Raw genomic sequence first — 23,665 nt, 5'->3', positions numbered from 1 at the left:
CTGGGTAGCTCTCAGACAGGTTTAGAACAGACATACACAGTCATTTGTGAATAAAGTCTGCTCTGCTTCCTCCAGAACTAAGGACCAGGATCCCACATTGGAAATGGGGACTGCAGTTTTCATGACTACTGCCAAGCTGGGGAGGACATGGGGCAAGGGCAAGTAAAGTCATCACAAAGCTTTCCTAGTTTTTAATTTTCCTTTTTCTTGATTCAGCGATTGCTTGATTGCTGTAAACTTTTGACTGTTTTACAGAGTTCTAACAAAGCTCTTAGAGTTTGCTTGTTTTTCAGTGTTTCTGTCAGGGGAGCTTGGAGCTGCCTACTCTGTCATTTTGCTGATGTCACTTCTGTTTTTGGCTTTTAAACTATTAAGGAATTAGATGTGAAAGTAACTTAATGTCAGGCCACATCAGAATTAGAGCTGTTGAATAAAACTTACTTTTGAATGAGTTTATGGTGAAGTAGTGTCCCAGAACTTACTGTTTTTTCCCCTATATTAGGCCTTCTCGTTTCATGGATGTGTCATTACGTAGCTTCTCCCTTTGTTGTGACCTGTTAAGCCGGGTTTGCCACACAGCAGTAACTTACTGTAAGGATGCTTTAGAAAGTCATCTTCATGTTATTGTTGGTACACTTATACCCCTTGTGGATGATCAGATGGAGATTCAGAAACAGGTACTTTCCTAAATCATACTCAAAATTATATTTGAAATACATTGATAAAGTATTCTTGGAAGGAGCTGAGTGTTTTATGTTTACTTTGTGTAATCAGTAATTTTAGTGAAAATATTCTTTGAAAAATGTTGGGAAAAACATTCTCAGTGATTTAATCCTTGTAATCATTTAATTACAGAGCACCTAGTAATTTTGATCTAATAAATAACCTGATTTTTGTCTCTTACTTATGCTGAAGTATAGAGGTAGTCAAAACTAAGAATGCAGTTCACACCACCATGATGGTGTGTGAGATACTACTTGTATAAAATGTTTCAGTAATATTGGCAACTGTATACCTGTGTCCATCCTGTAGTAAAGGCCTAACATAATTGCTGAATTATTTGAAAGCACAGAAACAGTAGTAGCTGGGTGCCTTAGAAGTGATTGAACATTTTATCTGAACTAGGTTAGTAGAGTTTTTATCATTTATTACAGTGGGTTTGATTGTTTTACTTTAAAATATAATTAATCCATTTCTCCTCTTGATTTTTTCTTTTTTAATTATGTTTAGGTATTGGACTTGTTGAAATACTTAGTGATTGATAACAAGGATAATGAAAATCTGTATATCACAATTAAACTTTTAGATCCTTTTCCTGACCATGTTGTCTTTAAGGATTTGCGTATTACTCAGCAGAAAATCAAATACAGTAGAGGACCCTTTTCACTTTTGGAGGTAATAATTATTCCATCATCTTACTATTTTGTATTAGAGAAGGTAGTAGTACTTTTTGGAGACCTCTAATGTTCTGAAAATAAAAACCAATCTTTTTTAAAAATTGTGATTAAAAAAAAAAGTAACATGAAATCTGTCCTCTTAACAAATAGACAACTGAATCTTAATATATACTCTTGCATTGCAGTAAAAGTATAAATATCAAAGTTTCTTGGTAAAGATCTGAATTTAAATATTGAAGAAATATGATATAAAATATGCTTGATTTTCATACATGTAAGATTCATTAATATCTCAATGTTACCATCTGATCCTCTGATGGACAATGTAATGTTTGAACTAGAGAAGTTATGTGTGTAACTTTCTGAAGAGTTTTTCAAGTTTTAATCTTGTTTTAACCTTTATAAACTTCAAAACTATGTTCAGATATATTTTTCCTTATAAATCTTATTATAATTTTAAAATTGTACTCTATATTTGACTATACTATGAAAATATAGTTAAATATTTTAAGATATAAAACTAGAGTTGCAGTACTAAATAAATAGAATTTTAAGCTTTTCCCTCTGAGTGTGCTATAGCAATCAAACTCTAAATACTTTCTCATGAGTATGTTAGAATTTAAATGATTAAAACATTGTAGGATTTGAAGTGAAACAAGTAATTTATTGCTACCTTGTTTGGTAGTAACAGTGATGTGAATCAGTGTCTGTAGAAGGCACTAATTTTTTAAATTTTTGTGAAGTTTTATTTTACAGACTCAAACCAATACGTGTCAAAAGCAAGTTAACATTTTTAGCTAATTTTCTCTTTTAGGAAATTAACCATTTTCTCTCAGTAAGTGTTTATGATGCACTTCCATTGACAAGGCTTGAAGGCTTGAAGGATCTTCGAAGACAACTAGAGCAGCATAAACATCAGATGATGGATCTTATGAAAGCATCTCAGGGTACTAAATTAAATGTCTTGGGTTATTTGTACCCATTTCTTTTTGAAAGAATCTTTTATAAATTCTTGCTCTTGGTTTAACTGCCACAGATTTAGTTTAGTTTAGACCCTCATTGTTTCTCATCTAGTTATGAAAGACTTCCTAAGTGGTCTCCTCACCTTAACTCCCATTTTATCCATCCTCTGCACCTCTGCCAGAATGACTTCTAAGTCCAAATATAATCATGTTATTCTGCTGCTTAAAAAATGTTAACAATTTGCTACTGCCTAAAAGAAAAATTTGAATTCCTTAGAGCAGGCATGCAAGGTAATCTGTCTCTGCCTACTACCCCAATTTATTTAAATAAAAGAAACATGATTAATTTTAAGCATCTTAGCCGTGTATGTGTTGTGTGTATGTATATGTGTGTGCATGTTTTGTATATATACACATATTTGCATATGTATTTTCTAGCTTTTTTTTTTTAACTTAAGAAAACACCCATTTTTATGTTGATTTGATTTGAGTTTAGGTTATTATAGTACTGCACTTGGTGGAAACTTTTTCTACTTATGTTTTGATTTTCGTCTTCCCATGCTCATTAACTTCATGTTTCTATTGTGTTATTTTTATCCTCAGTGCTTTTAAAAATTAATTTTATTTTGACCATCCAAACTGAGTTTCTAGTGTATTTGTTCTTGAGATATATATATATAAAACATGAACCCCTCTTTCTGTTTCTTGTTCTTGTGTGTTTGGGTATTTTATTGATCCAGACTAATAAAGCCAATAGGTGTTTATAGCTATTTAAATTTAAATGAATTAAAATTCAATAAAATTTAAAGTTCAGTCTCTTTGTTGTACTAGCACCTGTCAGGTTCTCTGTAGTAACATGTGGCTCATGGCTGTCATTGCACAGCACAGATTATAGACCATTTTCATCATTGCAGAAAGTTCTGTTGGACAGTGCTGGTCTATTCTGAATGCAAGAGGCTGAAAAACCACGCATGCTCACAAAATTCCTTCTAGTTTAATGTTGAATGATTTTTGTGTTTCTAACTGATTTTGCTAAAGTATTGATTTCTCTTCACAACTTAAGACATTTTTCTCTCTCTGTCTGCCAGATATTGTTGATCATTTTTACATGATTCTATTTAAGAAGGAAGTTCAGATATATTTGTTCACTTCGTATTTTTGAAGTGCTCACAATGTAAAATCTTTTTAAAAATTTTATAAAAGTTTTCTAGTAACACAGTTTAACATATGAGCATATTATAAAGAAAAATGTCTCCACCGCAGCTTAAACTAATTTTTTCAAAACTGCTCCTAGATAACCCTCAAGATGGCATCATGGTGAAGCTAGTTGTCAGCTTGTTGCAGTTATCCAAGATGGCAGTGAACCACACCGGTGAAAGAGAAGTTCTAGGTAAACTATTTGGCTGAATGAATAAGAGTTTTTTTGTTTGAGTGGTCATCTTCGTAACATTTTAGAAATCAGTAAAAGTTTGTCATTTGGAATATTGGGAAATAAATGCTTGTTATATTTCTGTTTAGTTCAAGTATGTGTAAACAGCCCTCCTTTCATATTTTCCTCCCTTAGACATTCATATGAAATAAAAAGTTAGTGATTAACACGTGCATAACTATTAATTTGAAAATGCCTTGTAAATATTTAGCAAAGTCAGAAAAACCTATTTGTAGCATTAAGTTGTTAATAAATTGACTTGTGATACATTTTATAGATATAACTGACTAGTACTTAATATCTTTTTTGTATAACAGAAAGAATGAGGACTTTGAGGGCTAGATCAAGCTCCGATATTAGAACCACATTCAAGTCCTTTTCTACCACCATTTGGGGGTAACCTAATGTAAGATAAATAGCCAGCATCACGCCTAGTATAGGTGTTTTAGGTTTGGTGATCATAGGCTAGAAAAATCACGTGATTAAAGTCAGCTTGAAATTGTCATGAAAGAATTGCTTCAAATAAGAAGAGTGGGAGAAATAAGAGATGCTTCACAGAGTCTACCGTCTTTCAACAGAGTCTTCCTTAACTTCTCAGTGTAAGTCTAGTGTCTAGGATACTTCCTTTTTTGTAAATTTTTTATAGAAATATGTCTTACATAGAGAAAAGTCATAAGTATTTAACTTGAAGAACTTTTTGCAAAGAGAACACACCCGTGCATCTAGCATCCAGACCAAGGAACAGAACCTCATCAATACTCCAGAACTTTCCTTTTCACCAGGGAATTTACCCTTTGTCTAAAGTAGCACTCCTTCTGGGGACAAACGTAACTTGCTATAGGAAGTGTAAGCGACTTTCCTGCGTAGCTTAAAATCTTAGTGATTTGTACCCACAGCTAACATCATACTTAATGGTGGAAGACTGAAAGTCTCCCTCAGATTAGGAATGAGACAAAGTTGCCAATTGCTATTCACTATTATACTGGAAGTTCTAGAGCAATTGGACAAAATGAAATAAACATCCAAATTGGAAAGCAAGATGTAAAAACTGTCTCTATTCAGAGATGACATTACTGTATATATATATAGAAACTCCCAGAAAATCTATAGGAAAGCTACTGAGAGAGCTAATAAGTGAATTCAGCAAAGTTGCAGAATACAAGATCAACACACAGAATTCATTTGTGTTTCTGTAAACCAGCAGTGAACAATCTAAAAAGGAAATTCCAGGGGGCCGGGGGCCGCGTGGAACAAAAAATAAATAAATAAAAATAAAAAGGAAATTCCATTCCATTTGCAGTTCCATTTATAATAGAATCTAAGAGAATTAAATACCTGGGGTAATTTTAGTTAAGGAGGTGAAAGACTTGTACACATTCTGTTTTTTAGAAATAAGTCATTAAGTACAGCCTGCATTCAAGGGAAGAATTAGGCTCCACCTTTTGAAAGGAGGACTATCAAATAATTTTTAACATTTTATTAAGTTCCATCATGACTGGGAAAGAACATGAAGGAGCCCTCTGGCATCCTGAAAACATCTGTCTTCATCTGGGTAGTGATGATACAGGTTGAAAAAAAAAATGTGTGTGCTTACATGTGTGTGTGAATTTTCACTGAACTGAGTGTTTAAGATTTGTGGACTTTATGTAATACCCCTCCCCCCCCCCCCCCCGCCAAAAATTGATACTTGTATACAGCAGCTATATTTAGACTTTCCTTAATAACTACATACTACTAGATAATCTACGTCTTAGATATGATTTTATAGGGGAAAATATTGCTGACATGGATGATATGTAAAGGAAATGATACATTATTTTGTAGCTTCTTTAATCTATTCAACATCTTTCAGAAAACACTTAAAGGATGACAAAACATACTTTTGAAATTAGAAAATTTCTGTTTTATGTATGATCTCTTAGCTATAACTTTACTGAAAAGGAATTTCTATATGTAGAGGCTGTTGGAAGCTGCTTGGGAGAAGTGGGTCCTATAGAATTCTCTACAATAGCTATACAACATAGTAAAGATACATCTTATACCAAGGCCCTTGAGTTATTTGAAGATAAAGAACTTCAGTGGACCTTCATAATGCTGACCTATTTGAATAATACGCTGGTAGAAGATTGGTGAGTATTTAATCATACCTTGTATCTGATAGCACTTACTTAATCTGACATTCAAGATTGATACCTCATGTGAATTAACATTTCCAATAACAAGCATTCTCCTTTAAGTTGCCATACGTTGTCTTAAATATTTAATGAAAATCATCGTATTTTTATTAATTCACATAATTACTAAAACCCTACTCTGTGCCAGGTACTTGATATAGTGATGGATATACCAGGCAATGTCCATGTTAAATTTTAGTGAGAGTAGACTAGACAAATAAACAACATGAAAGCTACTGAGTGGTTCCACACAAAACGTTAAAATAGGGGAATGTAAATGGGGATATTTTGGGCTCTTGTCAGAATCAAAGGTGCCACTCTTCTCTCAGCTAGACATTTTGTTCCTTTTAAAATAAGTCATAGAGCAGAAAATTTTTAAGTCCAGAAGTCTTAAGCTAATCAAACAGGGCTTTCTTTTGCCCGTTAATTCATAGAATGCAAAACAAAATTACACCAGATAGTATAATTTCAGCTTGCTTACTGAGATTACTTTTGCTTTCTCTTCCACTCCCCATTTATCTGTTTATTTGCAGTTATCTATTTATTATTTACAGATCCTTGAACAATGTGGGGGTTGGGACGCTGACCCTCTGCTCAATGGAAACTTCATGTATAACTATGGTTGGCCCTCCCTATCCATGGTTCTGCATCCGAGGAGTCAACCAGCTGCAGATTGTATAGTGCTTAGTATTTACTACTAAAAAAGATGCGTGTATAAGTGGACCTATACGGTTCCAACCCTTGTTGTTCAAGGGTCAGATGTATTTATTTTTGATTTATTTACCTCACTACCACCATTTTGGGGGACTGGGTTCAAAGGATTTTTGCCCACAATTGAGCATTTTCTAAGGTAAAAGATATTTTTGCATCCATTTCCCTATAACACCCTCCCCTTCTCTTGGGTAATAAATGATTGGCAGTAATGTCTACCTGCTATGTTTCATTGTTGATTTAATGGACATGTATGCTTTCCTTCCCACCTTTTATTATAAAAATTTCCAAGCATACAACAAAGTTGAAAGAATTTTACAGTAAACACCCATGTACTCACCACCTAGATTTTTCCTAGATTCTACCATTATTATCCTTGCTTTATCACATTTAGCCATCCTTCTGTTTATTAATCTATCTCATTTTTAAAAACGTATTTCCAATTATATCTGGCACAGTTTTTGAAGAGATTTTCCACAGAAAATTTGCAAGCATTAAGTGTTTCATTTGTTACACAGTAATTTGCAATTGGTTTTTCTGAAGAAAGTGCACAGAAATATTAGTATGACTTAAACTTGAGAACTACAGGGAATAGGTACAGTTTGTTTTTCCTGTGTTTTTTGTAAGAGCAAAAAAAGTTCATTACATGTTTGAGGGGCCTCAGGTATGCAAAGGGGATGTTGACCAAGGAATTCACAGAATCATGGAAGGCTTCTCTGAGGAGGTGTCATGTAGCTGATCTGAGTTATCAGGAATCAGCTAGAAGTTAATTAGGGATAAAATATTCCAGACAGGGAATAGCTGGAGTGGAAATAAGCTTTGTGTGTTTGAGGATCAGAAAAAGCCTTATGTGGAAGAAAATGGTATGAAATGAAACTAGAAAGGTAGGACTATTCTGAATAAGAAGTTTGGATTATATTTGAAATATATAAGGAAGCCATGGAGTTTTAAGCAGAGTAGTGTTATGATGTAACTTATATTTTTACTCTGACTTATATATGGCAAGTGGCTTGTGATAGGGCAAAAATGGAAACAGAAAGCCCAGTTACGAAACTGTTGCAGTAGTCCAGAGGAGAAATCACGGTGACTTGGATAAGTGTGGCAGTAATGGAGATGAGATGGAACGTGGATGGAACCAGGGTATGTTTTTAGCATAGAGACAGCAAGACCTGATGATGAACTGGGTATGGAGGAGTGAGGGAAAGAAAGAGGAATGAGGGATGAATCCAAGTTTAGGGTTTATGCTTCTATGTCTTAAATCGAGACATAGAATTAAGCCTTTATTTGATAGATCATCATCATTTATAGTATCCAGCTTTATGACGTTTTTTGTCAGCTGTCATGTTTTCAGTACTCTTGTATTGCAGCCCTCCCTTTCCTAATTTTTTGCAAAAGAGAAGGACCTTTAATTTTTTATTAGAGATTTTAGATCCCTTACTTAATGATTCAAACTAGCTTCTGGTCAGAATAAGTACATACTTACTGTTTGCTTAAAATTGTTCTAAACAATAATTTTATCATTTATAGGGAAATTCCATTCTGTTTTATCGCAAGTTATTTGTACTTAGAATGGTATCAAAATATTTTTTTCTTGGGTGAATTGGTATTCTGTCATTCTTATTACTCATTCTTATTAGTGAATGTTATTTTCAAGTATTTCTTTTTATGAGTTTTTAATTTATAGTAGTCATAAACTATTGAATTGAATGAAGGGAATTGCTGTTAGAGTGATTAGTAACTCAAGTTTACTAAAGGAATATTAAAGTCCTTTGATAAATTTTGATTTGATGATACAGAATTTTGCAGATGTAAAATTTCCTAATAAATGTAAACATTTCCTAATATAAATTTAAAATTTTAGATTTTAATTTTTTTCATTGGGAGTTGCTTAACATTCATCAAGATTAATAGTTAATGTACTTTGAGGCATTTGAATTACCTGTGTCTTTCAGTGTCAAAGTGCGATCAGCAGCTGTTACCTGTTTGAAAAGCATTTTAGCCACAAAAACTGGACATAGTTTCTGGGAGATTTATAAGACGACAACTGATCCCATGCTGATCTATCTACAGCCTTTTCGAACATCAAGAAAAAAGGTCTCTTAAACAATGAATGTTTATTGAATAGCCACTATATCTAGAACAGTTCTGTTTGCTGTGGGATATAAATATCATGTTGCTTAATTATATTAACATTTAACCTTTCTTGGGAATAATTCCAGCTGTACTTTTTTAATCCAAAGGATTTGTATTTTTAGTTATGGCAGTGTGGAAAAGCTGAGATAGGTAGCCTAAAGAAATGATGGTTGATTTGGGGGGTATAGGAGGACTTCTTAATGACAGCTTTTTTTTCCTTAGGAGTAGGAAATCCTTACTTTGATTCCATGAAAGCCATTGATCCTGGGTGTGGCTTATAGGTATTATGATCAGCAAGCAAGTGTTCATTTCCAGAACAAGTTAAAGTGTCACAACCCTCTAGTGAAAATTAAGATGACCTATAGATTTCTCCTTTTTCCATATTGTTATCATAACAAGGTTCCACTGAAAGTACTTTAGAACTCTTACTTCTCCTTTAAACTAAGCATTTTTCTTTAATATAGTGTTTTCATAAAGTAACTGAAAAATATGCTGTTGAGTTTTCACCAGTTTAACTTCAGGGCTTACACCCATCTTTGAAATGATACTTTTAATGTATCATAAATATAATTTTGGTCTTAGTGAAATTATTGGCAATATAAACTATTAATAAAACTAATAATATAACCTGTAAAACACTGTAATTTTAACATTTTAAAATTTCATTTCACCCTAAAATGAATTCTGTGTGGTAGATTTGGACTGGATTCATGCATGAGACAGATGAGGCAGAGAGTTTGTGATTTGTTTAACATAGCACTGGTGAGCAGAAAGCAGAAGTTAAATTTCCTTCTATTTAGATCAGTAATTTTTACCAGATGACTCTGCCTCTCATACACATAAATAGATTTTAATTTTAAAAGGTAACTGACGCCTCCAGATTTAGTTTTAAGCATATTTAGTTTTATTTGGAAACAGATTTGTTTATGCCTAGATATTTGTTTGGTATAGGAAAGGTAAAATGTATTTCTGGCTACCTTATTTACGTTTTCTGATCACTTTTTTCTAGTTTTTAGAAGTACCCAGACTTGACAAAGAAAGTCCTTTAGAAGGCTTGGATGATACAAGTCTGTGGATTCCTCAAAGTGAAAATCATGACGTTTGGTTAAAGACACTGACTTGTGCTTTTTTGAATAGTGGAGGGACAAAAAGTGAAGTTCTTCAGTTATTAAAGCCAATGTGTGAGGTAAGGAGGTTAATTAGTCTGACTTATTCCCTTTCTACCTTTGTTTTTTTCATTTGAGCTTTCTCATAATAACTTTCTTTGCTTGTCTCATTGCATTTGGCTTTTGTGTAAATGTTCATAGCCTATGTATAAAAAAAGAGTGCGGTGTACTGCACATCTTCTTCATGCAACATCACCTGTACTCAGCTATTGTGAATCCATCCAACAGGGTGTCTTTATTTAGCCACAGCTTTATGCAGTAGATTTCAGCTGTGGGGTAGCTGCGTATTGGATGCTGTGTTACTTCCTGCTGTACAGCAAAATGAATCAGTTATGTATGTGCATGTGTCCACTCTTTTTTAGATTCTTTTCTCATTTAGGTCATTACAGAGTATTAAGAAGAGTTTCCTGTGCTATACAGTAGGTCCTTATTAGTTATTTATTTTATATATAGTAGTATGTGTATGTCAATCCCAGTCTCCCAATTTATGCCCCACCCTCCCCATGGTAACCATAAATTTCTTTTCTACATCTGTGCCTCTGTTTCTGTTTTGTAAATAAGTTCATTTGTACCATTTTTTTAGATTCCACGTATAAGCAATATCATATTGTATTTGTCTTTCTCTGACTTTACTCAATATGACAATCTCTGGGTCCATCCATGTTCCTGCAAATGGCATTATGTTGTTCTTTTTCATGGCTAACATTCCATTGTTTATATGCACCACATCCTTTTTATCCATTCTTCTGTTGATGGACATTTAGGTTGTTTCCATGTGCTGGCTATTGTAAATAGTGCTGCAGTGAACATTGGGGTACATGTATCATTTCAGATTATGGTTTTCTCTGGATATATGCCCAGGAGTGGGATTGCAGGTTCGTATGGTAGTTCTATTTTTAGTTTTTTAAGGAATTTCCATACTGTTCTCCATAGTGGCTGTACCTGTTTATTTATTTCTTGTATTCCACACTTTTTAAAATTTTTATTGGAGTATAATTGTTGTACAATGTTGTGTTAGTTTCTACTGTACAGCAAAGTGAATCAGCTGTACATATACATATATCCCCTCTTTTTTGGATTTCCTTCCCCTTTAGGTCACAGAGCATTGAGTAGGGTTCCCTGTACTATACAGTAAGTTCTCATTAGTTATCTATTTTATACATAGTATCAATAGTGTGTATATGTCAATCCCAGTCTCCCAGTTCAGTCCACCCTCTGCCTTTCCCCCTTGGTATCCATACATTTGTTTTCTAAATCTGTCTCTATTTCTGCTTTGTATATAAGATCGTCTATACCAATTTTTTCAGATTCTACATATTTGTTTCTTTCTTTCTGGCTTACTTCACTCTGTATGACAGACTCTAGGTCTATGCACCTCATTACATATAGCACCATTTCATTCCTTTTTATGGCTGAGTAATATTCCATTGTATATATGTATCACATCTTCTTTATCCATTCCTCTATTGATGCACATTTAGGTTGCTTTCATGTCCTGGCTATTGTAAATAGTGCTGCAGTGAACATTGGGGTGCATGTGTCTTTTAGGATTATGATTTTCTCTGGGTATAGGCCCAGTAGTGGGATTGCTGGGTCATATGGTAGTTCTATTTTTAGTTTTTTATGAAATCTCCATACTGTTTTCCATAGTGGCTATACCAATTTACATTCCCACCAATAGTGTAGGAGGGGTCCCTTTTCTCCACACCCTCTCCAGCATTTATTCTTTGTACATTTTTTGATTATGGCCATTCTGATTGCCTGAGGTGATACCTCATTGTTATTTTGATTTGCATTTCTCTAGTAATTAGTGATGTTCAGCATTTTTTCATGTCCTCTTTGGCCATCTGTATGTCGTCTTTGGAGAAATGTCTGTTTTGATCTTCTGCCCATTTTTTTGATTGAGTTTGTGTTTTTGATACTGAGCTGCATGAGCCATTTATATATTTTGGAGCATAATCCCTTGTCTGTCACTTCATTTGCAAATATTTTCTCCCGTTCTGTGGGTTGTCTTTTCATTTTGTTTATGGTTTTCTTTGCTGTGCAAAAGCTTTTAAGTTTAATTAGGTCCCATTTGTTTAGTTTTGTTTTTATTTTCATTACTCTAGGAGGTGGATCAAAAAAGGTCTTGCTGTGATTTATGTCAGAGAGTGTTCTGCCTGTGTTTTCCTCTAAGAATTTTATAGTGCCCAGCCTTACATTTAGGTCTTTAATACATTTTGAGTTTATTTTTGTGTGTGGTGTTACGGAGTGTTCTAATTTCACTGATTTTACATGTAGCTATACAGTTTTCCCATCACCACTTATTGAAGAGACTGTCTTCTCCACTGTATATTCTTGCCTCCTTTGTCACATTTTTTTTTTAAATAAATTTATTTAATTTTTGGCTGCATTGGGTCTTTGTTGTGTGCGGGCTTTCTCTGGTTGTGGTGAGCGAGGGCTACTCTTCATTGTGGTGCACAGGCTTCTCATTGCTGTGGCTTCTCTTGTTGTGGAGCTTGGGCTCTAGGCACGTGGGCTTCAGTAGTTGTGGCACGTGGGCTCAATAGTTGTGGCTTGCGGGCTCTAGAGCGCAGGCTCAGTAGTTGTGGCACACAAGCTTAGTTGCTCCATGGCATGTGGGATCCTCCCGGACCAGGGATTGAACCTGCATCCTCTGCATTGGCAGGTGGACTCTCAACCACTGTGCCACCAGGGAAGCCCTGTCATGGATTGTGACCATAGGTCCTTGGGTTTATCTCTGGCCTCTTTATCCTGTTCCATTAATCTATATTTCTGTTTTTGTGCCAGTACCATACTGTTTTGATTACTGTAGCTTTGTAGGATAGTTTGAAGCCAGTGAGCCTGATTCCTCCAACTCCAGTTTTCTTTCTCCAGATTGTTTTGGCTATTTGTGGTCTTTTGTGTTTCCATACAAATTCTAAAATTTTTCTTCTAATCCTGTGAAAAATGCCATTGATAATTTGATAGGGATTGCATTGAATCTGTAGATTGCTTTGGGTAGTATAGTCATTTTCACAATATTGATTCTTCCAATCCAAAAATGTGGTGTATCTCTCCATCTGTTTGTGTCGTCTTTGATTTCTTTCATCAGTGTCTTATAGTTTTCTGAGTACAGGTCTTTTGCCTCCTTAGGTAGGTTTATTCCTAGGTATCCTATTCTTTGTGTTGCAGTGGTAAATAGAACTGTTTCCTTTATTTCTTTTTCTGATTTTTCGTTGTTAGTGTATAGGATTTCAAGCGATTTCTGTGCATTAACTTAGTATCCGGCAACTTTACTAAATTCATTGATGAGCTCTAGTAGTTTTCTGGTGGCATCTTTAGGGTTTTCTATGTATAGTATCATGTCATTTGCAAACAATGACAGTTTTTCTTATTCTATTCCAATTGTTTCTTTCTCTTCTCTGATTGCTGTGGCTAGGACTTCCAATACTATGTTGAATAAAAGTGGCTAGAGTGGACATCCTTGTCTTATTCCTGATCTTAAAGGAAATGCTTTCAGTTTTTCATTGTTGAAAATGCTGTTTGCTGTGGATTTGTTGTATGTGCCCTTCATTTTGTTGAGGTAGGTCCCCTTTATACCCACATTCTGGAGAGTTTTTAGCATAAATGGATGTTGAATTTTGTCGAAAGCTTTTACTGCATCAGTTCTACGACATGCTTTCTTACTTTTTTTTAATATAAATTTATTTATTTATTTATTGGCTGTGATGGGTCTTTGATGCTGCACATGGCTTTCTCTAGTTGCAGCGAGCGGGGGCTACTCTTCATTGGGGTGCACGAACACCTCATTTTGGTGGCTTCTCTTGTTGTGGAGCTTGGGCTCTAAGTGCATGGGCTTCAGTAGTTGTAGCACACAGGCTCAGTAGTTGTGGCTCATGGGCTCTAGAGCACAAGCTCAATAGTTGTGGCACGTGGGCTTAGTTGCTCTGTGGCCTGTGGGATCTTCGTGGAGCAGGGATCAGACCCGTGTCCCCTGCATTGACAGGCGAATTCTTAACCACTAAGCCACCTAGGAAGTCCATGACATGCTTTCTTGAGTGAGTGAAAGAGGTGAGGTTGCAGTTAACCTTGCTTTTTTATTTTTTCAAGGTGCACCATCATTTATTTCAATAGAGAATAATGATACCTACCAAGTCAAGCAAAAAGTTTATACACTTTTATCAAATATATCATCTAAAACAAGAAAATGTGATGATGCTCTAAGACTTTAAAAGCTAACCTAATTTATAATACTGTCAAGCATGATTCAACGGCAATGTGAAAACAAAATATCTGACTAGTTAAACATCTACCAGTTAAAAATAACTGATAAAGAAGTGAATGTTTTAGTAAAGTCTCCTATTCAAAGCAATTTATAAAGCAGCTTTTCCTGCAGAAAAAGTGTTGACTATGAATAAATCATCACACTATTTCCACTGCATTTTGTAGCAGGTGGTACAAGGGCTGCCAGCTGTGAACACCCTTCAGAGTTGCTTTGGTGGTAGAGAGTTGTCTCACTCCAAATTACACCCTCTTCCCAGGGCAGCCTGCATCCAGAGACTGGTTGACGTGAGGGTATGAAAGCCCTGTACCATTACCACAACTCAAGACAACTCTGAAGATCCACCTCAGCATCCAAGGTCCCCACAGGGTTGGTGGAGGCCTTTGTTGCTGCTGCACCACACCCTAACTTTTCCCTCTCTCCGGTCCTGCTTCTTCCTTCCTTTCCTTCCACAGATGTTGATCCCAAGAGTACTCCCTAATAAACCTTCTGCACTGCATGCTGATACTGCCTCCCTCTTGCATACTGGCATAGAGTTAAGCACCCCCACATGTGTTTGATATAATAAATTCATCTTTTGGAAAAAAAAAAAACCTGATTAATACCCTTGATACACACACAACTCATTTCTCATTAGTGAATAAACCTAAGATTTTTATAACATTCTGAGTTTGGGCCAGACGATAAAATGTTCCAAATATACATGCATGTATACACACACACAGACACATGAACGCACAGCAATTCTTAGTTACTTAACTTCTGTATTTCCAAAACTGACTTTTTGATTTGTCTTTAGTTTAAAAAGGGAAAAAGTGTACAATTGGTAATCTATAATCTGTTTCATGTGTGTGATATATGATGAATACATGAAGATAATGTCTTTTTTTATATAAATTTATTTATTTATTTATTTAATTGGCTGTGTTGGGTCTTTTTTGCTGTGCATGGACTTTCTTTTAGTTGTGGTGAGTGGGAGCTACTCTTCATGGTGGTGCGCAGGCTCCTCATTGCAGTGGCTTCTCTTGTTGCAGAGCATGGGCTCTAGGTGGATGGGCTTCAGTAGTTGTAGCACATAGGCTCAGTGGTTGTGGCTCACGGGCTCTAAAGCACAGGCTGAATAGTTGTGGCACGTGGACTTAGTTGCTCCACAGCATGTGGGATCTTCCTGGAGCAGGGATCAAACCCATGTCCCCTGCATTGGCAGGCAGATTCTTAACCACTGTGCCACCTAGGAAGCCCGAAGATAATGTCTTGGCAAAAATAAAATTGTGTACTGTTTTAATGTATCACATATATTAAAGCACTTTTCTATACTTTGGCTTATACAAGAAATAATTTTATGCCCAGAAATTGGGGTTTATTAAAAAGTAAACATTCTATTTGCAAATGAAGCAACTGGCAAAGGAACAATCTCCAAAATATGCAAGCAGCTCAATATCAAAAAAATGAACAACTGAATCCAAAAATGTGTGGAAGACCTAAATAAACATTTCTCCAAAGAAGACATATAGATTGCCAGCAAACACATGAAAAAATGGTCAACATCACTAATCATTAGAGGAATGCAAATCAAAACCACGAGGTATCACCTCGCACCAGTCACAATGGCCATCATCAAAAAATCTGGAAACAATAAATGCTGGAGAGGGTGTGGAGAAAAGGGAACCCTCCTACACTGTTGGTGGGAATGTAACTTGATATAGCCATTATGGAGAACAGTATGGAGATTCCATAAAAAACTAAAAATAGAACTACCATATGACCCAGCAATCCCACTCCTGGGCATATACCCTGTGAAAACCATAATTTAAAAAGATACATGTACCCCAGTGTTCATTGCAGCACTACTTACAATAGCCAGGACATGGAAACAACCTAAATGCACATCAACAGATGAATGGATAAAGAAGATGTGGCACATATATACAGTGGAATATTACTCAGCTATAGAGAGGAACGAAATTGAGTTATATGTAGTGGAGTGGATGGACCTAGTGTCTATGATACAGAGTGAAGTAAGTCAGAAAGAGAAAAACAGATGCTGTATGCTGATGCATATATATGGAATCTAGAAAAATGGTACTGATGAACCTAGTGACAAAGCAGGAATAAAGACACAGATGTAGAGAATGGAACCTAGGACACGGGGGGAAGCAGTGGCTGGGACATAGTGAGACAGTAGCATTGACATATATACAGTACCAAATGTAAAATAGATAGCTAGTGGGAAGCTACTGCATGACACAGGGAGATCAGCTCGATGATGGGTGATGACTTAAAGGGGTGGGATAGGGAGGGTGGGAGGGTGTCTCAAGAGGAAGGAGATATGGGGATATATGTTTACATATAACTGATTCACTTTGTTGTATAGCAGAAACTAACACAATATAGATGTATTAAGAAAAGAAATATGGTTAAACAAAAAAATAAATTTTTAACATGATTGTTGTAGACCTTCACTGAATGTAGAAAATGTGCAAAAGTCAAATTTTCAGCTTTTCTCTTAAGTTTTGATCCCTATTTTCCCCTTTATCAAATAGGAAAACTGCTTCTGTTGTTAGTAACACTTTTCAACTGTGAATTTTTTTTTACAATAGTGATATAATTTCATTTGTAAGCAATATCCTATTTCATTATATGCAAATGGCCTAGACTGAAAATGAACAATTGTAGTGTAATGTAATGTTTGACATTGATATTCTGTGTTAGTTTTTTTTTTAATACTATCCGATACGTTTTTTCTATGTTTTTTAGTAGTACATAGAGTTCATGACAGACTCGTCTGTCATTTTTTTTAAAAGCTTAATATGTCAGTAACAGGGAATGAAAATGTAAGTAAAATATTTTTACTCAAACCTATTTACTGGATGTGTTTGTATATTCTAGGTGAAAACTGACTTTTGTCAGACTGTGCTTCCATACTTGATTCATGATATTTTACTCCAAGATACAAATGAATCATGGAGAAATCTGCTTTCTACACACATTCAGGGATTTTTCACTAACTGTTTCAGACACTCCTCACAAACAAGCCGATCCACAACCCCTGCAATTTTGGATTCAGGTATTCTATTAATTTTCTCAAATTCATTCTGTTACCATCTCATTTCCAGGGAAAGATAGTTATTTACTGTGCAAAATCTAGCAAAATTGACCTAAATTAAACAACTTACCTATAATTCTGTCATCTAGGAGAACTACAATTAACATTTGGTATATATACATCAGGTTTTTTAAAACAAAGATTGAATTATGTTTTACTTACTTTTATAACCTACTTTCCTTCCATGCTATATAAGAAGTATTTCCCATGCTAAGAGCTTATTGTTGGAGAAATTTAGCCAGGAACTGGGTACACATGATCCATATATACATAGTTGAGGGCTCATTGTGAGTCAGATTTTCAAACCTAAATTTGAAAAAAGGAAAAAATTTACAGATTCGTGATGTTAACTTTCTGTTGTTAATGTTGATGCATATTATTAATGTGTTTTATGTACAAACATAAAACAAGGTACAAATTCCCTTACTGTACTTGAAGACCAACACAATTGTAAGAATATTGATTTAATATGATATTTTGCTTTAACTAAATTGTCCTTCCCAACCTTGACTGTAGTTCCAGTCACTCTGACATCAGTTGTGATTACTCAATTCTCCCAGTTACTTCCTCTTATTTTCACTACCACAACCTTGCTGTGACATGACTGTGTTGCCATTTAGACTTGACTGTGCTTTTTTATTACATGTGTATTCCTTTTATTGGCTAACAGTAGTTACAAATCTTCTATTTGAAATAATATAATTACTAAATATAAATATGGATGCCCATTCTGTGGTCCTACTAGATTATAAGTTGGTCATGTAAATAATTTCAAATATGCTTATATGAAATTTCTTTATGCCATTGAAATGAAAATCCTAAAATAAAAATTCTCATAGAGACTTTGCAAACTATCCAGCCTATATCTCCTATTCTTAATTTGGGAAATACAGGTACAAGTGGTTCACAGTTACCAGTAAGCATTTAAACGTTAATATTATGTAATTTGAAGTAATATTAAAAACAATTTTATAACATGCCAAGTTTGACATAATCACCAACTTATGATAACCTGATAATCTGTTATCATGAACATAGCAAAGACTTTTTTTCATGTTTATCATTTATACATACATATTTATACTACTGCCGTTCAAAGGTAAAATCAGCCAGTTTTATTTTATGTCTGTGTAGAGAGCCAGTATTTTCATTGCCTTAAATGAAAATTTAAACTTCACATGTAAATCTGTTGTTGAAAAGGAAAGTAAATATAGATTTCTATCAAATTAAATGGTTTCCTTTCTGATGTCTGTAAGTCTCACTGCCTTCACTTGAATGTCCCATGTGCATCTCAGATTCAGCTGTCGAAAGGTAAAATTATCATCCTCACCTCCTTCCCCCAGCCTGGGTCTTTTAATGTGTATCTCTTCAGTAAACATCATGCAGTTGTCCAGTCCAGAAACCTTTCTCATGCCTCGTCTGATTACCAAGTCCTGTGAATTCTGTGTTATAAATAACATTAGTCCATCTGTTTCTTTCTGTCCACAGCATCCTTACTGCTTTCCACCTCTGTGGTTTAACGCAATGAAATCTTTCAGTAGATTCTCCATGTACGTCCTTCTTTCAGCCATCTTATCACTATTTGCCTTGAACACTATCCTTTCTTCTTCTCCAGATGGACCATTACTCTTCTTTCAGATATTATTTTTTTCTGTGAAACACTTCTTGTTCAGAGTTCTTTTCTATATGCTACTACGGTATCCTAAGCTTTCCCTATCATAGCACACATTGCAATGCGTTAAGAGTCTCTTAGGCTGTCTTCTGGCCACAAGGGTCCCAGGCCTGAGTGTCCCCCCAACCTAAGGCCTTTTCTGGCCTTTTTTTTTTTTTTTTTCTTTTTTGCTATTTTGCTTTGTTTTTGTTGTTGTTTCATTTTTATTTTTATATTTTCTAATGTTTTTTATTCTTCTGATTTTATTTGATTTCTTATTCTTTGTTATTGTTTTGCTTTTTTTTGTTTGCCGCCTTTTTTGTTTTTTTTTTGCTGTATCGCATGGCTTTCAGGGTATTGGTTCCCAGACCAGGGGTTGGGCCTGAGCTCCTGTGGTGGGAGCTCTGAGTTCAGACCACTGGACTAACAGAGAACCTCAGACCCCAAGGAATATTAATCCATGTGAGCTCTCCTGGAGGTCCTTACCTCGTCACCAAAACCCAGATCCACCCAACTGCTTGCAAACTCCAGTGCTGGATACCTCAGGCCAAACAAGAACATAGCCCCACCCGTCACAAAAAAATGAGTCCACAAAAATATGGTACAGACTAAGGAGCAAAGGTAACAACCTACAAGACCAAATAAATGAAGAGGAAATTGGCAATGTATCTGAAAAAGAGTTCAGAGTAATGATAGTAAAGATTATCTGAAATCTCAGGCAGAGAATGGAGGCATGGATCAAGAAAATACGAGATGTTTAACAAGGACCCAGAACTAAAGAACAAATACACAGTGTTGAACAACACAATAACTGAAATGAAAAATATATTAGAAGGAATCAGTAGCAGAATAACTGAAGCAGAAGAACAAATAAGTGACCTGGAAGATAGAATGGTGGAAATTACTGCTGCGGAGCAGGGTAAATCAAAAAGAATGAAAAGAATTGAGGGGCTTCCCTGGTGTTTCAGTGGTTAAGAATCTGCTTGCCGGTGCAGGGGACTCGGCTTTGAGCCCTGGTCCAGGAAGATCCCACATCCTGCAGAGCAACTAAGCCTGTGTGCCACAACTACTGAGCCTGCACTTCTAGAGCCTGTGAGCCACAACTGTTGAGCCCAGGTGCTACAACTGCTGAAGCCCATGAGCCTAGAGCCTGTGCTCTGCAACAAGAGAAGCTACCACAATAAGAAGCCCTTGCACTGCAGTGAAGAGTAGCCACCACTCTCCACAACTACAGAAAGCTCGCACACAGCAATGAAGACCCAATGCAGCCGATAAATTAAAAAATAAAATAAATAAATAAATTTAAAAAGAAAAGAATTGAGGACAGTCTCAGAGACCTCTGCGACAACACTAAATGAACTAGCATTCACATTATAGAGTCCCAGAGAAGAAGAGAAAGAAAAAGCGTCTGTGAAAATATTTGAAGAGACTATAGTCAAAAAATTGCCTAACATGGGAAAGGAAATAGCCACCCAAATCCGGGAAGCACAGAGAGTCCCAGGTAGGATAAACCCAAAGAGGAACACACCGAGACATATATTAATGAAACTAACAAAAATTGAATTCAAAGAACAAATGTTAAAATCAACAAGGGGAAAGCAAGAAATAAAATACAAGGGAACCCCCTTAAGGTTATCAGCTGATTTTTCAGCAGAAACTCTGTAAGCCAATAGGGAGTGACAAGATATTTAAAGTGATTAAAGGGAAAAACCTACAACCACAATTATTTTACCCAGCAAGAATCTCATTCAGATTTGACGAAGAAATCAGAAACTTTACAGACAAGCAAAAGCTAAGAGAATTCAGCACCACCAAACCAGCTTTACAACAAATGCTAAAGGAACTTCTCTAGGTAGGAAATACAAGAGAAGAAAAAGACCCACAAAAACAAACCCAAAACAGTTAAGAAAATGGTAATAGGAATATACATATCTATAATAACCTTGAATGCAAATGGATTAAATGCTCCAACCAAAAGACACAGACTGGCTGAATGGATATAAAAACAAGACCCTTATATATTCTGTCTCCAAGAGACCCACTTCAGACTTAGGGACACATACAGACTGAAAGTGAAGGGATGGAAAAAGGTATTCCATGCAAATGGAAATCAAAAGAAAGCTGGAGTAGGGCTTCCTAGGTGGCACAGTGGTTGAGAATCCACCTGCTAATGCAGGGGACACAGGTTCGATCCCCACCCCAGGAAGATCCCACATGCTGCAGAGCAACTAAGCCCGTGCGCCACAACTATTCAGCCTGCACTTTAGAGCCCATGAGCCACAACTATTGAGCCTATGTGCTGCAGCTACTGAAGCCCACGCGCCTAGAGCCTGAGCTCTGCAACAAGAGAAGCCTCAGCAATGAGGAGCCCGTGCACCACAATGAAGAGTAGCCCCCACTCACTGCAACTAAAAAGAAAGCCCAGACACAGCAAAAAAGACCCAACACAGCCAATAAAAAAAAAGAAAGCTGGAGTAGCAATACCCATATCAGACAAGATAGACTTTAAAATAAACACTGTTACAAGACACAGGGAAGGTTACTATATAATGATCAAGGATCAATCCAAGAAGATATAACAATTGTGAATATCTATGCACCCAGCATAGGAGCACCTCAATACATGAAGCAAATGATAACAGCCGTTAAAGGGGAAATCGACAGTAACACAATAATAGGAGGAGACTTTAACACCATACTTACAGCAATGGACAAATCATCCAGACAGAAAATAAATATGGAAACACAAACTTTAAATGATGCAATAGACCAGATAGACTTAATTGATATTTATAGGACATTCCACCTGAAATTGGCAGAATACACTTTCTTCTCAAGTGCACATGGAACATTCTCCTGGATAGAGCACATCTTGGGTCATAAATCAAGCCTCGGTAAATTTAAGAAAATTAAAATCATGTCAAGCATCTTTTTTGACCACAATGCTATGAGATTAGAAATCAACTACAGGAAAAAAACTATAAAAAAAAAAAAACATAAATGGATGCTAAACAGTATGCTATTAAATAACCAAGACATCACTGAAGAAATCAAACAAAATATCAAAAAATACATGGAAACGGGGACTTCACTTGTGGCACAGTGGTTAAGAATCCACCTGCTAATGCATGGGACACGGGTTCAATCCCTGGTCTGGGAAGACCCCACATGCTGTGGAGCAACTAAGCGCATGCGCCATAACTACTGACCTGCACTCTAGAGCTCTTGAGCCACAACTTCTGAGCCTGTGCACCACAACTACTGAAGCCCACATGCCTAGAGCCTGTGCTCCACAACTATTGAAGCTACCACAATGAGAAGCCTGCACACCACAACGAAGAGCAGCCCCCTCTCACCACAACTATAGAAAGCCCAAGTGCAGCAGCAAAGACCTGATGCAGCCAAAAAATAATAATAAAATTGTCTTAAAACTGCGTAGAAACACATGACAATGAAAACATGACCTAAAACCTATTGGATGCAACAAAACAGTTCTAAGAGGGAAATTTATAGCAATTCAATCTCACCTCAAGAAAACAAGAAAAATCTCAAATAAGCAATATAACATTACAGCTAAAGCAACTAGAGAAAGAAGAACCAAAAAACCCCAAAGTTAGTAAAAGGAAAGGAATCATAGATATCAGAGTAGATGGGAATTTCCTGGTTGTCCAGTGGGTAGAATTCCATGCTCCCAATGCAGGGGGCCCCGCTTCAATCCTTGGTCAAGAAGCTAAGATCCCACATACTGCAACTAAGCACACAATACAACTTCTGAGTCCCTGTGCTCTAGAGCCCACATGCCACAAATAGAGAAGCCTGCATGCTGCAGTGAAGAGCCCACACGGCGGGGGTGGGGGGGAGGACTTCCTTGGTGGTGCAGTGGTTAAGAATTTGCCTGCCAATTCAGGGGACATGGGTTTGATCCCTGGTCCAAGAAGATCCCACATACCTTTGAGCAACTAAGTCCATGCACCACAACTACTGAGCCTGCCCTCTAGAGCCCACAGGCCACAACTGCTGAGCCCACATGTCACAACTAGTGAAGCCTATACACCTAGAGCCCATGCTCCACAACAAGAGAAGCCTCTGCAGTGAGAAGCCCACACTGCCAGAAAGAGTAACCCCGACTCGCTGCAACTAGAGAAAGCCCACACGAGGCAGTGAAGAACCAACTCAGCCAGTAAATAAATAAACAAACAAATTTAAAGAGAGAGGGAGAGAGGGAGAGAGGAAGATCAGAGCAGAAGTAAATGAAATAGAAATGAAGAAAACACTAGCAAAGATCAATAAAACCAAAAGTTTGTTGTTTGAGATGATAAACAAAATTGATAAACTTTTAGCCAGACTCATCAAAAAAACAGGGGGAGAATTCAAATTAATAAAATTAGAAATGAAAAAGGAGAAATTGCAGGTGACACTGCAGAAATACAAAGGATCATAAGTGACTACTACAAGAAACCATATGCCAGTAAAATGGACAACCTGGAAGAAATGGACAAATTTTTAGAAAGGTACAACCTTCCAAGCCTTAACCAGAAAGGAATAAAAAATATTAACATACCAATCACAAGTAATTAAATTGAAACAGTAATTAAAAATCTTCCAAGAAACAAATGTCCAGCACCAGATGGCTTCACAGGTAAATTCTATCAAACATTTAGAGAAAAGCTAA

At 36.1% G+C, this 23,665-nt stretch overlaps 1 protein-coding gene across 19 annotated transcripts in view; it reads left to right on the top strand.

Annotated features, from left to right (window-relative positions):
* Nucleotides 1-23,665, top strand: part of ATM (ATM serine/threonine kinase) — a 211,345-nt gene that overhangs the window by 70,163 nt on the left and 117,517 nt on the right. For 12 of the 19 annotated variants that reach the window (XR_009055586.1, XM_057750326.1, XM_057750327.1 and 9 more), the window contains 8 exons: nucleotides 503-677; nucleotides 1,231-1,395; nucleotides 2,212-2,344; nucleotides 3,654-3,749; nucleotides 5,746-5,917; nucleotides 8,626-8,767; nucleotides 9,816-9,992; nucleotides 17,126-17,303. Coding sequence is in view for 17 of the 19 variants with exons in the window: in XM_057750326.1 (XP_057606309.1) it covers nucleotides 503-677; nucleotides 1,231-1,395; nucleotides 2,212-2,344; nucleotides 3,654-3,749; nucleotides 5,746-5,917; nucleotides 8,626-8,767; nucleotides 9,816-9,992; nucleotides 17,126-17,303 (1,238 nt within the window). In the remaining 2 variants the exon portion in view is untranslated. Of the gene's footprint in view, nucleotides 1-75; nucleotides 477-502; nucleotides 678-1,230; nucleotides 1,396-2,211; nucleotides 2,345-3,653; nucleotides 3,750-4,105; nucleotides 4,311-4,366; nucleotides 4,388-5,745; nucleotides 5,918-8,625; nucleotides 8,768-9,815; nucleotides 9,993-10,736; nucleotides 10,786-11,066; nucleotides 11,104-14,064; nucleotides 14,455-14,495; nucleotides 15,110-17,125; nucleotides 17,304-23,665 lie in introns of those variants that run through there. The other 7 variants (XM_057750337.1, XM_057750335.1, XM_057750336.1 and 4 more) reach the window with 7 other exon arrangements.

Source organism: Hippopotamus amphibius, chromosome 9 (assembly GCF_030028045.1).
Source record: "Hippopotamus amphibius kiboko isolate mHipAmp2 chromosome 9, mHipAmp2.hap2, whole genome shotgun sequence".
In the NCBI taxonomy this organism is placed as follows: Eukaryota; Metazoa; Chordata; class Mammalia; order Artiodactyla; family Hippopotamidae; genus Hippopotamus; species Hippopotamus amphibius.
Note: the sequence above shows the minus strand (reverse complement) of the source record. Positions and strands in the feature narration are given on the sequence as shown.